The sequence below is a fragment of the Lepidochelys olivacea genome (assembly GCF_965140295.1).
Source record: "Lepidochelys olivacea isolate rLepOli2 genome assembly, chromosome: 12".
In the NCBI taxonomy this organism is placed as follows: Eukaryota; Metazoa; Chordata; order Testudines; family Cheloniidae; genus Lepidochelys; species Lepidochelys olivacea.
The window spans coordinates 1,708,636-1,723,140 of NC_140422.1; the positions used below are offsets into that span (position 1 = coordinate 1,708,636).

The 14,505-nt window shown below is 56.1% G+C and overlaps 1 protein-coding gene across 6 annotated transcripts in view; it reads left to right on the forward strand.

Moving 5' to 3' along the window:
• Nucleotides 1–2,706: 2,706 nt before the first annotated feature.
• ACD (ACD shelterin complex subunit and telomerase recruitment factor) overlaps nucleotides 2,707–14,505 on the forward strand; it is a 38,787-nt gene continuing 26,988 nt past the window's right edge. The window contains exons 1-4 of one of the 6 annotated variants that reach the window (XM_084644410.1): nucleotides 2,707–2,987; nucleotides 3,932–4,029; nucleotides 5,567–5,662; nucleotides 7,784–7,913. In XM_084644410.1, coding sequence (XP_084500536.1) covers nucleotides 4,013–4,029; nucleotides 5,567–5,662; nucleotides 7,784–7,913 — 243 coding nt within the window. In that variant the 5' untranslated portion in view covers nucleotides 2,707–2,987; nucleotides 3,932–4,012. Of the gene's footprint in view, nucleotides 2,988–3,931; nucleotides 4,030–5,566; nucleotides 5,663–5,752; nucleotides 5,969–7,782; nucleotides 7,914–13,533; nucleotides 14,485–14,505 lie in introns of those variants that run through there. The other 5 variants (XM_084644408.1, XM_084644409.1, XM_084644411.1 and 2 more) reach the window with 5 other exon arrangements.

A 14,505-nucleotide genomic window follows, 5' to 3' on the forward strand; every position in this document is an offset into this window, starting at 1 on the left:
GGCCGGGCCGGGCCCCATCCCCACACAGCGCTGGCCGCCCCCCCCAGGGCCGGGCCGGGCCCCATCCCCACACAGCGCTGGCCGCCCCCCCCAGGGCCGGGCCGGGCCCCATCCCCACACAGCGATGGCCGCCCCCCTCAGGGCCGGGCCGGGCCCCATCCCCACACAGCGCTGGCCGCCCCCCCCAGAGCAGGGCCGGCGCCGCCGGGCCCCATCCCCACACAGCGCTGGCCGCCCCCCCCAGAGCAGGGCCGGCGCCGCCGGGCCCCATCCCCACACAGCGCTGGCCGCCCCCCCCAGGGCCGGGCCGGGCCCCATCCCCACACAGCGCTGGCCGCCCCCCCCCAGGGCTGGGCCGGGCCCCATCCCCACACAGCGCTGGCCGCCCCCCCCCAGGGCCGGGCCGGGCCCCATCCCCACACAGCGCTGGCCGCCCCCCCCCAGGGCCGGGCCGGGCCGGGCCCCATCCCCACACAGCGATGGCCGCCCCCCCCAGGGCCGGGCCGGGCTGGGCCCCATCTCCACACAGCGCTGGCCGCCCCCCCCAGGGCCGGGCCGGGCCCCATCCCCACACAGCGCTGGCCGCCCCCCCCAGGGCCGGGCCGGCGCCGCCGGGCCCCATCCCCACACAGCGCTGGCCGCCCCCCCCAGGGCCGGGCCGGCGCCGCCGGGCCCCATCCCCACACAGCGCTGGCCGCCCCCCCCAGGGCCGGGCCGGCGCCGCCGGGCCCCATCCCCACACAGCGCTGGCCGCCCCCCCCAGGGCCGGGCCGGGCCGGGCCCCATCCCCACACATCGCTGGCCGCCCCCCCCAGGGCCGGGCCGGGCCCCATCCCCACACAGCGCTGGCCGCCCCCCCCAGGGCCGGGCCGGGCCCCATCCCCACACAGCGCTGGCCGCCCCCCCCAGGGCCGGGCCGGGCCCCATCCCCACACAGCGCTGGCCGCCCCCCCCAGGGCCGGGCCGGGCCCCATCCCCACACAGCGCTGGCCGCCCCCCACAGGGCAGGGCCGGCGCCGCCGGGCCCCATCCCCACACAGCGCTGGCCGCCCCCCCCAGGGCAGGGCCGGCGCCGCCGGGCCCCATCCCCACACAGCGCTGGCCGCCCCCCCCAGAGCAGGGCCGGCGCCGCCGGGCCCCATCCCCACACAGCGCTGGCCGCCCCCCCAGGGCCGGGCCGGCGCCGCCGGGCCCCATCCCCACACAGCGCTGGCCGCCCCCCCCAGGGCCGGGCCGGGCCCCATCCCCACACAGCGCTGGCCGCCCCCCCCAGGGCCGGGCCGGGCCCCATCCCCACACAGCGATGGCCGCCCCCCCCAGGGCCGGGCCCCATCCCCACACAGCGATGGCCGCCCCCCTCAGGGCCGGGCCGGGCCCCATCCCCACACAGCGCTGGCCGCCCCCCCCAGAGCAGGGCCGGCGCCGCCGGGCCCCATCCCCACACAGCGCTGGCCGCCCCCCCCAGAGCAGGGCCGGCGCCGCCGGGCCCCATCCCCACACAGCGCTGGCCGCCCCCCCCAGGGCCGGGCCGGGCCCCATCCCCACACAGCGCTGGCCGCCCCCCCCCAGGGCTGGGCCGGGCCCCATCCCCACACAGCGCTGGCCGCCCCCCCCCAGGGCCGGGCCGGGCCCCATCCCCACACAGCGCTGGCCGCCCCCCCCCAGGGCCGGGCCGGGCCCCATCCCCACACAGCGATGGCCGCCCCCCCCAGGGCCGGGCCGGGCTGGGCCCCATCTCCACACAGCGCTGGCCGCCCCCCCCAGGGCCGGGCCGGGCCCCATCCCCACACAGCGCTGGCCGCCCCCCCCAGGGCCGGGCCGGCGCCGCCGGGCCCCATCCCCACACAGCGCTGGCCGCCCCCCCCAGGGCCGGGCCGGCGCCGCCGGGCCCCATCCCCACACAGCGCTGGCCGCCCCCCCCAGGGCCGGGCCGGCGCCGCCGGGCCCCATCCCCACACAGCGCTGGCCGCCCCCCCCAGGGCCGGGCCGGGCCCCATCCCCACACATCGCTGGCCGCCCCCCCCAGGGCCGGGCCGGGCCCCATCCCCACACAGCGCTGGCCGCCCCCCCCAGGGCCGGGCCGGGCCCCATCCCCACACAGCGCTGGCCGCCCCCCCCAGGGCCGGGCCGGGCCCCATCCCCACACAGCGCTGGCCGCCCCCCCCAGGGCCGGGCCGGGCCCCATCCCCACACAGCGATGGCCGCCCCCCCCAGGGCCGGGCCCCATCCCCACACAGCGATGGCCGCCCCCCCCAGGGCCGGGCCCCATCCCCACACAGCGCTGGCCGCCCCCCCCAGGGCAGGGCCGGCGCCGCCGGGCCCCATCCCCACACAGCGCTGGCCGCCCCCATCCCCACACAGCGCTGGCCGCCCCCCCAGGGCCGGGCCGGGCCGGGCCCCATCCCCACACAGCGATGGCTGCCCCCCCCCCAGGGCCGGGCCCCATCCCCACACAGCGATGGCTGCCCCCCGGGCCGGGCCCCATCCCCACACAGCGATGGCTGCCCCCCCCCCAGGGCCGGGCCCCATCCCCACACAGCGATGGCTGCCCCCCCCCCAGGGCCGGGCCCCATCCCCACACAGCGATGGCCGCCCCCCCCCAGGGCCGGGCCGGCGCCGGCGCCGCCGGGCCCCGCCCGCTCCGACATCTTTCTTGTGGGCGGGCTCCCGGCCGTTTCCTTCCCGTCGCCCCAGCTCCACCCCCTCCCCGGGGGGGCGGGCGAGTGAGCGCGTTTTCGCAGAGGGCTTTGCAGCTGTGTTAAGCTGGGGGCTGTGCAGAGTCCCCCGCTAACCTCTCCGGCCATGCGCAGCGCCGCGCACGCCCTGCCTGCTGCTCCCGGCGGCCGAGGGCACCCGGCCTCCCGGCCCCCGCGCCCCGCCGCCAAGCCCCACTGAGCGCCCCGGGCCCCCGCCGCCAGGATGCGAGAGGCCGAGGGCCAGGAAAAGCCGCCGCCGCGCGATTTGGCACCCCCCGGACTGGCTGGAAGGTGAAGCGAGCGAATGAAACGGGGGCTGCTGGGGGGGGAGGCAGCCCTGGGGCCCCCCCCGGACCCCCCGCGCGTACCCGGCCCTGGGGCCCCCCCCGGACCCCCCGCGCGTACCCGGCCCTGGGGCCCCCCCCCCCGGACCCCCCGCGCGTACCCGGCCCTGGGGCCCCCCCCCCCCGGACCCCCCGCGCGTACCCGGCCCTGGGGCCCCCCCCCCCGGACCCCCCGCGCGTACCCGGCCCTGGGCCCCCCCCCCCCCGGACCCCCCGCGCGTACCCGGCCCTGGGGCCCCCCCCCCCCCGGACCCCCCGCGCGTACCCGGCCCTGGGCCCCCCCCCCCCCGGACCCCCCGCGCGTACCCGGCCCTGGGCCCCCCCCCCCCCCCGGACCCCCCGCGCGTACCCGGCCCTGGGCCCCCCCCCCCCCCGGACCCCCCGCGCGTACCCGGCCCTGGGCCCCCCCCCCCCCCGGACCCCCCGCGCGTACCCGGCCCTGGGCCCCCCCCCCCCCGGACCCCCCGCGCGTACCCGGCCCTGGGCCCCCCCCCCCGGACCCCCCGCGCGTACCCGGCCCTGGGGCCTGTCTTTCGGGGGGATCTTCGCAGCGATTTAAGCCGGGATGTGGGTAGAAGTGTCGCCCCGACAGGACTCTCTGCCTGCGCTCCCGGGCCCGGCCAGAGCCCGGAGTCCCGGCGGCCAGTCCGCGCTGGGGTCTCCCTTGGGCCCCGCGCGGCGTCCCCCGCTCGCTCCCGTGCGCGTTGCTCGGGAGCCGCCGCTCAGCCAAACCCGGCAGCCAGCCCGCTGGCGCAACCCAGCTGCGGCCCTTTCACAGCAAGTCCTCGCCTGGCTGGGAACGGCTCGGGTTTTACCAGGAAATGTCGATTTCGCCGGACACGCACAAACCCATGAAAAAATATTTCCATCGATAATCAATGAAATTTACAGATAGGCAACGTGAGAAAAATGCTTCTTGAGAACTAAGAGACCAAATCCAGTGATTTAGGCTTGTCCCAAATGGACTAGAGAATGAATTGTAAAAACAGGTAGGGTTTGTTGATTTAAGGATATTTACTTTGTGTATTTTCATGGGCGAAATTGACAATTTGTGGTTGAAGGGTTTATACAGCTTTAACTTTCTGAATCTCAACATCTGGTGTCATTAAATAAGTGACACACACACCCGCAGTAATTTCCCATAACCAGCAGAATTTAAATAGATAAAAATCTAAAACAATGCTTAAAAATCAACATCAATATTATCTGTTGAAATTATAAGGGGAAAAACGGCAGATTCTGCCAAGTCTCTCTCTGGCAAGCCAGGCTTGTTCTTCGACTGATTAAGAACAGGACAAATGGCTAACTGTGTTTAATTGTCACAGATATAAAAATATTTGTTATGATTAGTCTTGTCTTTTTCTTTGAACACAACAAAAATTGGGCACAGCAAGCTCTCAAATAACAATGTTAATTACCTAGAGACAAACACCCAAGACCTAGCTTAATGCTCTGGCTTAATGTTTGAGGCTTAGCACTTAATGCTAAGCTCAGATCTAACACAAAGAACACAGTTAGCGCCACTAGAAGATTCACAAGCTGCTGTAAAATATTCTACCTAATTCCTGTACACTGCAATTAGATAAACCAGCTAGCACAGGGGTTCTCAAACTGGGGGTTGGGACTCCTCAGGGGGTTGCGAGGTTATTACATGGGGGGTTACGAGCTGTCAGCCTCCATCCCAAACCCCTCTTTGCCTCCAGCATTTATAATGGTGTTAAATATATAAAAGTGTTTTGAATGTATGGGGGGGGGGTCACACTCAGAGGCTTGCTGTGTGAAAGGGGTCACCAGTAGAAAAGTCTGAGAACTTCTGAGCTAGCAGCTTTAGAGTACATTTTCCTTTTCAAGGCATTTGAAGAAATCTTCATCTGCGGCTGGAATATCTCTACGTCCTTTCCTTTTCTATCCCCCCAAATGCCAGCCTTCAGGTGACCAAGTTTGTGGGAACATATAAAATGGTTCAGAGTGTTGCATGTTATCCCAACATCTTGGTATCTTTGCATTAATTAACTCATTTCTCCCCCACTCATGCTCCCTATGGTGTGCTAGAGCAGGCCTTCCCTCTTGTGGGCCTCCTAGGGCGGGTTACAGGAATCGGGCTGTTCTCCAACAGGGTGTGGGGAAATGAAAGAAATTCCCCCACACAGCTAACGGGGTGACATGGTTAATTGCAGGGTTGTTGTAGCCATGTTGGTCCCAGGATATTAAAGAGACAAGGTGGGGGAGGTGATACCTCTTATTGGGACAACTTCTGTTGGTGGAAGAGGCAATCTTTTGAGTTGTCTTCACGTCTTGGGAAGGTGACCAGAGTGTCCAAGTTAAATACATGGTGAGACAGATTGTTAAACATAAGTGGTTCAGACATGCTATCCCACCATGTATTTAGCTTGGACGCTCTGGCTACCTTTCCCAGACCTGAAGAGGAGAGCTCCCTGAAGCTCAAAAGCTGTCCTTTCCTCCAACACAAGTCGATTCATAACCGACATTGCTTTACCCACTTTGTCTCTCTTGTTGTGGTTGCAGGCAGGTCAGCGGTTTGAGTGTGTGTTACCTTCAGAGGCCTACGATCTTCCAAGCAAAGAACTCCGACCGAATTCCAGAGTGCGAAGGAATGCAGCGGTAAGATTGTACATCCCATCCCAGGCACCCAGCTATCTCCCCCATGCCCTTGTAGAGAGGTCAGCTCCCACTTCCTGTCTTTGCGTGCAGAACATGTGTGCTGTATGCCCATGTCTCCGCTACTGAGCGTGCTGCTTTATCGCCATGCTGGCCTTCCTTCACAAGGAGCTCTCCCCTCACAATCTCAGCCGGTGACGTTTACCTACAAAGACACGCTGGCTCTGTGTCTGCTGCATGTGGAGAACTGGCTACTCCGTGGGATTGCGAGGCCTGATCCTAGGAGGTGTGGAATGCCTGTAGCGCCAGGTAGGCTCAGGCCCTGAATGGGGAGTAGGGTAAATGGCCTTTTGTGTGCAAGACAAACAGTGGGCCGACCTGAGCTACTTGTTCTCCTGTTATCCAGGCGAATGACATTGGGATTTGGTCTCTTTCTGTCCCTCCTCTCACTCCAGGCTCTCAAACCCAGCTCAGCTTAGAGTCCAGGGAGCAAAGGGCTGAAAATCCTGCATTTCTGCCCTCAGGGTGGGGCTGAGGGGCTTTGAATGGCACTTTGGGCAGAGTAGCCCTGTAGGGACTCATGGGAGTCTGACTAGTGCTGCCCTGCAAAGACCAGCTGGACAGGAATTCCTGTCAAAGGGGCAGTACTGAGGTACCTCCATCAGATAGGAGCACGGCACTTCTCCCTGAGCAAGGAACCTAGGGGAGGCACGTTGGTGTGTGGCGCTTGTTGTTTCTGAGTAAATGCCTTTCAGTAGAGACTGGAGGTGGGGAATGGGAGAGCGGTCACAAGCCCCTATGGCAGCTGCTAGCAACCTTTTCCTTCCGGCTGTGCTGTGGAACAGCTGGGCTGTGATAGCCCGGGTTATGGCTGCCGCGTTCTGGGAAGGGGTGTCTGGGAGAAGGAGGGGAGGGATCTCAGTGTGGTACTGTCCCTTGAAGCCGCACAATGAAAGACCCACAGCACTGCCCGTTGCTGGGTGATGCAGTCCAGTTGCTGAGTGATGCAGCCGGTCATAAGGCTGCACGCTGTGATTGCCGTAAAACGTGACAGGAAAGATGGCCTAGTCGGCTCTAGACTGGGTCTTGGGAGACCTGGCTTGAGTTCTCTTCTCCTGCACAGACTTCCCATGGGCCAGCCTCTTGGTGCTGCAGTTTCTGTCCATTGTGGATAGTAGCTGCGCCCTGTCTCACAGGGGTATTGGGGGAAGAAATACATCAAAGCCTGGGAAGTACTCCAATACCATAGAATGGGGGCCACAGAAATACTTACTGTAGAATAAAAAGGGGCTTAGACACAGGGAAGTCATCTATGCTTACCTGCAAATCCCCTTTCTTCTAGCAGGAAGCTCTGCAAATCCCCTCCAGTAGGTCTCCAGCCTGCCTGGAGCCCAGAACCGGGCCTGTTGGGCAAGGCGTGGGAAGTTGTGGAGAGAATTGCCTGAAGGAGAGAATTGCCACAGCAGCTCTAGAAGAGTTACTTTATTTTTAACGTTGAAACTGTAAGCTCATTTTGTTCTGTGCCTGCCCAATGCCTGGCACAGCGGGGTCTGGGGCCATGGCTAGGGCTCCCAGGTGCTGTGCCAATACCAATAATAAATGAATTCATCATAAACAATGAGGAATTAATATACTCCCATTACAGTCAATTACTGCAGGATACCTATTCTCAGTCAAAAAACACAGCTTTTGAGATACAGTCTCAAGGTCAGATGTTTTCTTCAGCTGGGCGAGATCTATGGCCTTCCCTATTAGAAGGATGGACACTTTGGGGTAATCATGGGTAGCTGTTTCTGTTCGGCTATACTGCAAGGGGTCACCAGATCTTTACGGTGGCATTTAAATAGCAGCCATGCAAATAGCTGTATGCATTAAAGATACAACAGGGAAATGACTTGCCCGGACAGCCAGAGAAGGAATGCTGGTGAGATCCACGTGGAGCGTCCTGCCCAGGGAAGGGACCTGATCCATCTTTCCTAATGGGCACTGAGCTGTTTGCCAGTGAGCGCTGGAGGCAGCTGCTGGCCTTTCTGCTGCTTGGAACATGTCTCTGAACTCTGGGCTGAAGCTGCAGACTTCACACTTCCCTGTCTTCAGAACTGACCCCTGCCTCTCCTCTCTCAGGTTGGAGGATGAGCGGAGGTGGCTGGCTGTCCCTAAAGTCTACGTCCTCCAGCCTTGGATTTTGAACCTTTTGATGAAATACGAACAGGTGGAACCCAGAAATACACAGGTGCCTGGGCACATCCTGAACGTAAGTGACTGGGGCTTGCTGTGTGCCACTTGCCCCTTCCCAGCGCCCTGCTGGGTGGGGGACCCTCTGCTGCGGGATGCCCCCGTGGCTGGAGTGTTTCTGCAGGACTCCACTCACTCTGCTCCCTGAGGGCTAACTCGGAGGGCACAGTGCAGGTTCAGTGCCCCTCCCCTGGAAAGGGTTGGGAACTGAGACCCATTAGAGGGCTGGTCTTTCCAACTCCCTACATACCCTCTCGCTCTAAAATTGAACTCCCCTCCTGGGATGTTGTGCAGTTTTCTCTCCGTAGAACCCACTTGCCTGCCAGTTCTTTGTCTGGTTCTCTCCCCACCCCTGTGGTGTTTCTCTCTCGGCTTTGTTGGGTGGGGGTGGGCTGAGAGCTCTCTCTTTGCCCCTAGTGGGCAACATATCACATGACCCCCCACCATTCCCCCCGTGTCTAAGCCCTGAAGCCTATGATGCTGCTGCTCTTTCCATAAGCCTGAGTTGGTCGCTAGACAGCTGGGCAAGGCAGCCCTTTTCCACAGCACTCCCACGCCTGCTGCAATGGGATGGCCTCTGGGGTGCTGCCACTTCCCTTCCTGGACCTGGGTCTTGTCCCACTCTGTTGCTGTTTGAACACAGGATAGAGACAGGTCCCTGCCCTGATGGGCTTGCAGGGTATGTCTCTCTTGCAATCAGGAGTATGATCGCAACACATGTAGATGTACCCAGCTAGATCAAAGCTAGCTCTAGTAAGAAGAGCAGTGAAGTCATGGTGGGACCCTGAGTGGCTGCCTCCCGTGCTGCTGTGGCTTCATTGCTATTGTTACTTGAAGAGCTAGCTTAACTTGGGTATGTCTACACAGGCTGCAGCCACAGTGTAGACATACCCACAGCCTACAGAGGCATAGCTGGTGCAGAATGGGGCAGGAAGGCAGTGCCTTGGCCTCAGTAAGACCAGAGAAAGAGTGTGTGAGGTGAGTGTAGTTTGTGTCATTAATGTCATAAGGGAAGATGGAAGCTGTGATGTCTGAGGCTGGTTGAGAATTTTTTGATAAAACTTTTTTCTTTGGAAAACGTCAGTTCATCTAAACCAAAACTTGTTGTGGGAAAGGGTCATTTTTGACAAAGATCTCATTTCAGAAAAAAGTTTCAGATTTGTCCACGTTTTGTTTTATACAGGATTGTCGTAGCTGTGTTGGTCCCAGGGTATCAGAGACAAGGTGGGCAAGGGAATATCTTTCATTGGACCAACTTCAGTTGGTGAAAGAGACAAGCTTTTGAGTCCCACAGACCTGAAGATGGGCTCTGCATAAGATCAAAAGCTTGTCTCTCACCAACAGACATTGGTCCAATAAAACTTCACCCACCTTCTCTCATGTTTCATTTTGACATTTTCGAAACAAAGTTCAGTTTTTCGGTTAGAAGCCACAAAGCCCTGGCTGGGATGATTTAGTTGGGGTTGTCCTGCTTTGAGCAGGGGGTTGGACTAGATGACCTCCTGAGGTCCCTTCCAACCCTGATATTCTATGATTCTGTGAATTGACCCAAACTGATTTATTATTTTTGGATGCTCAGTTTACGAATATTTTTGAGATTTTGACTTTTTAAATCAACATAGGAACGGCTGTATTGGGTCAGACCAATGTCCTTGTAGCCTAGTGTTCTGTCTTCTGATAGCAGCAAATGCCAGGTGCTTCAGAGGGTATTAGGGGCTTGTTCCTTCACCCGCTTACTTCCCTGGTCCTTCTCGCATGAACAGAGAGCAACAATACCCGAAGTCCAAAGGTGCAAACAATTCAATGTTTATTGGGGTGAACTTCCAGCAAGCATGATTCCAGTTTCTTTAGTTAGTATCCCCCTTCCCAGCTCTGACACCACAGAGCCTTACCTGTGTCCCTGTTCCCATTCCCCCGCTTAGCAAAACATGATTCCAATTTCCCCACCCCAATTCCCTGTTCCATTCCCCCCGCCCTTACTTCCTGATTGACTGCAGACTACATAGTAAAACTTGAGTTCTGCTTAGCTATACCTTAACCAATCATTTTACTGAAATTTAACTAACCTATCCTAACATATTGTAACATGATTATTTAACCAGTTATATCCCACCACCTTAATTAGTTTACACCCAGCAAAATTAATTATACAGCAGACGGGAACGATCACAGAACCAGACAGAGATTATACAGACAAACAATAGGGAAATGGGGACTACAGTAATAGAACAAACACAGAAATGCGGATTTCACATCCCAGCTATAGATAAGTGAGTTCTTGCCAGACAGGATGCTATCAAACTAAATTTCCTTTTACATCTTCTTGGCTCTTCCCTTTCTCTGGAGGCGATAGGCATTATCAGGACAGGATTATATCCTAACAGCCCAATAGCACCTTATTTCAATGTGAGTAGGTTGGAATGTGAGGATGGGACCGTTTGCGTCCCAGCTTATGGCTGCCTCTGCTGCTTAGCCAAAGGCCTTAGCCTGAGAACAGGGCCTCAGACTGTCACAGTAAGAGAAGGCCCTTACACCAGCAGACAGTGATTTTGATTCTTTCTTTTATACCTCTATAACTAGCCAAGTGATAAGAATTCACCTAAATTCTTAGAGTCTAGGCCTTTACAGACAGGCCTGAATATCTATATCCTAACAGAGGGAATGAACAGAACAGAGCAATTATCAAATGATCCATCCTTTGTTGCCCCTTCCCAGCCTCTGGCAGTCAGAGGCTTAGGGACACCCAGAGCATGGGGTTGCATCCCTGACCATCTTGCTAATAGCCATTGATGGACTTATCCCCAATGAACTTACCTCATTATTTTTTGAAACCACTTATACTTTGGCCTTCACAGCATCCTTTGGCAAAGTTCCACAAGTTGACTGTGTGAATAAGTACTTATTTTGTTTGTTTTAAACCTGGTGCATATTCATTTCATATGGTGACTGCTGGTTCTTGTGTTCTATGAAAAAGAAGTTTTATTTACCCGATTTGCTCTCTCCAGACCATTTGTGATTTCGTAGACCTCCAGTATATCTGCCCTCAGTTGTCTCTTTTCTAAGCTGAACAGTCCCAGGCTTTTTAATCTCTCTAGTAATTTTTGTTGCCCTTCTCTGTACTTTTTCCAGTTCTAATTAGGGTTGTCAAGCAATTAAAAAGATTAATCACATGATTAAACAATCATGGAATACCATTTATTTAAATATTTTTGGATGTTTTCTACATTTTCAAATATATAGATTACAATTACAACTCAGAATACAAAATGTATAGGGTTCACTTCATATTTATTTTTAATTACAATTATTTGCACTGTAAAAAACAAAATAATATTTTTCAATTCACCTCATACAAGTACTATAATACAATCTCTTTATCATGAAAGTTGAACTTAACAAATGTAGAATTATATATAAAAAATGACTGCATTGTTTTATTTTTTCAATGTAAAACTTTAGAGCCTACAAGTCCATTCAGTCCTCCTTCAGCCAATTGCTCAGACAACCAAATTTGGTTACAATTTACAGGAGATACTGTGCCTGCTTCTTGTTTACAAAGTCACCTGAAAGTGAGAACTGGTGTTCACATGGCATATTTACATGCCAGATGCTCTAAAAATTCTCATGTCCCTTCAACTTCAACCACCATTCTATAGGACATGCATCCATGCTGATAATGGGCTCTGCTGGATAACGATCCAAAACAGTGCGGACTGACGGATGTTCATTTTCATCATCTGAGTCAAATGTCTCCAGCAGAAGGTTGATTTTCTTTTTTGGTGGTTCGGGTTCTATAGTTTTCACATTGGCGTGTTGCTCTTTTAAGACTTCTGAAAGCATGCTCCAAATCTCGTCCCTCTCAGATTTTGCACGGCACTTCAGATTCTTAAACCTTGGGTCGAGTGCTGTAGCTATTTTTAGAAATCTCACATTGGTACCTTCTTTGCGTTCTGTGAAATCTGCTGTGAAAGTGTTCTTAAAACGAACATGTGCTGGGTCATCATCTGAGACTGCTAGAACATGAAATATGGCAGAATGTGGGTAAAACAGAGCAGGAGACATAACAGTTCTCCCCCAAGGAGTTCAGTCACAAATTTAATTAATGCATTATTTTTTAAGGAGCATCATCAGCATGGAAGCATGTCTTCTGGAATGGTGGCCAAAGCATGAAGGGGCATACAAATGTTTAATATATCTGGCATGTAAATACCTTGCAACGCCATGCAAACTCCCGTTCTCACTTTCAGATGATATTGTAAATAAGGAGCAGGCAGCGGCATCTCCTGTAAATGTAATCAAATGTGTTTGTCTTAGTGATTGATTGGCTGAACAAGAAGTAGTACTGAGTGGACTTGTAGGCTCCAAAGTTTTACATTGTTTTGTTTTTGAGTGCAGTTATGTATCTTAGGGGGGAGGGATAGCTCAGTGGTTTGAGCATTGGCCTGCTAAACCCGGGGTTGTGAGTTCAATTGCCAGCAGATCGAGGGATGTGATCGTTCCCCTCTATTCAACATTGGTGAGGCCTCATCTGGAGTACTGTGTCCAGTTTTGGGCCCTACACTACAAGAAGGATGTGGATAAATAGGAAAGAGTCCAGCGGAGGGCAACAAAAATGATTAGGGGACTGGAAAACATGACTTATGAGGAGAGGCTGAGGGAACTGGGATTGTTTAGTCTGCAGAAGAGAAGAATGAGGGGGGATTTGATAGCTGCTTTCAACTACCTGAAGGGGGGTTCCAAAGAGGATGGCTCTAGACTGTTCTCAGTGGTAGCAGATGACAGAACAAGGAGTAATGGTCTCAAGTTGCAGTGGGGGAGGTTTAGGTTGGATATTAGGAAAAACTTTTCCACTAGAAAGGTGGTGAAGCACTGGAATGGGTTACCTAGGGAGGTGGTGGAATCTCCTTTGTTAGAAGTTTTTAAGGTCAGGCTTGACAAAGCCCTGGCTGGGATGATTTAGTTGGGGATTGGTCCTGCTTTGAGCAAGGGGAGGGACTAGATGACTTCCTGAGGTCCCTTCCAACCCTGATATTCTATGATCCCATGACAGCTTACTTTGCTTACGAGCCTTTGGGGAGGGACCTTGTCAAAGGCGTTCTGAAAGTCCAAGTACACTATATCCGCTAGAGCAGTGCTACTCAAAGTGGTTGTCCAGAGCCATCGGCTGTCGGTCTGCGTGCACATTGGAAAAACAAATGGCTGGTCCCCCACATCAGATAGCTTGAGAAGCGCTGGGCTAGATCAGCCTTGTCCACCTGTGTGTTGATACCTCAAAGCATTCTAACCAATTTGCGAGACATAATTTTCCTTCACAAAAGCCATGTTGACTATTCCCCAGCATATGCTGTTCATCTCTGTGTCTGGTCATTCTGTTCTTTACTGTAAGCAATTTGCCTGGTACTGAAGTTACGCGAAGCAGCTTGTAACTGCCAGGGTTGCCTCTGAAGATTTTTTTAAGAAATCAGCATTACATTAGCTACCCTCCAGTCATCAGCTACAGAGGCTTATTTAAGCAACAGATTACATACCATAGTTAGTATTTCTACAATTTTATATTTGAATTCTTTGGGAACTCTTGGGTGAATATCATCTGGTCATGGTCCCTTACTACTGTTTGTTTAATGGTTTTGTTCCAAAATCTCCTCTACTGACACCTCATTCTGGACAGTTTCTTAGCCCTGGTCTACACTACGAGTTTAGGTCGAATTTAGCAGCGTTAGGTCGATTTAACCCTGCACCCGTCCACATGACCAAGCCTGTTTTGTCGACTTAAAGGGCTCTTAAAATTGATTTCTGTACTTCTCCCCGGCAAAGGGTTTAGCACTAAAATCGACCTCACTGGGTCAAGTTTGGGGTAGTGTGGACACAATGCGATGGTATTGGCCTCCAGGAGCTATCCCACAGTGCTCCATTGTGACCGCTCTGGACAGCACTCTCTGCTCAGATGCACTGGCCAGGTAGACAGGAAAAGCCCCGGGGACTTTTGAATTTCATTTCCTGTTTGGCCAGCGTGACAAGCTGATCGGCACGGGTTACCATGCAGAGCTCATCAGCACAGGTGACCATGGAGTCCCAGAATCGCAAAAGAGCTCCAGCATGGACCGAACGGGAGGTACTGGATCTGATCGCTGTATGGGGAGACGAATCCGTGCAGGCAGAACTCCATTCCAAAAGACAAAATGCCAATATATTTGCCAAAATCTCCAAGGGCGTGATGGAGAGAGGCTACAACAGGGACACACAGCAGTGCCGCATGAAAGTTAAGGAGCTGAAGCAAGCCTACCAAAGAACAAAGGATGCAAACGGTCACTCCGAGTCAGAGTCCCATATATGCTGCTTCTATAATGAGCTGCATGCAATTCTAGGGGGGGCCCCTACCACTACCCCATCACTGTCCGTGGGCACCTGCAAGGGGGGAGTCTCATGCAACAGGGATGAGGATTTTTTGGATGAGGAGGAGGTTGAGGATAGCACACAGCAGGCAAGCGGGGAATCCCTTCTCCCCGGCAGCCAGGAACTGTTCATCACCCTGGAGCCAATACCCTCCCAAGACGTGCTCCCGGACCATGAAGCCGGAGAAGGCACCTCTGGTGAGTGTACCTTTTTAAATA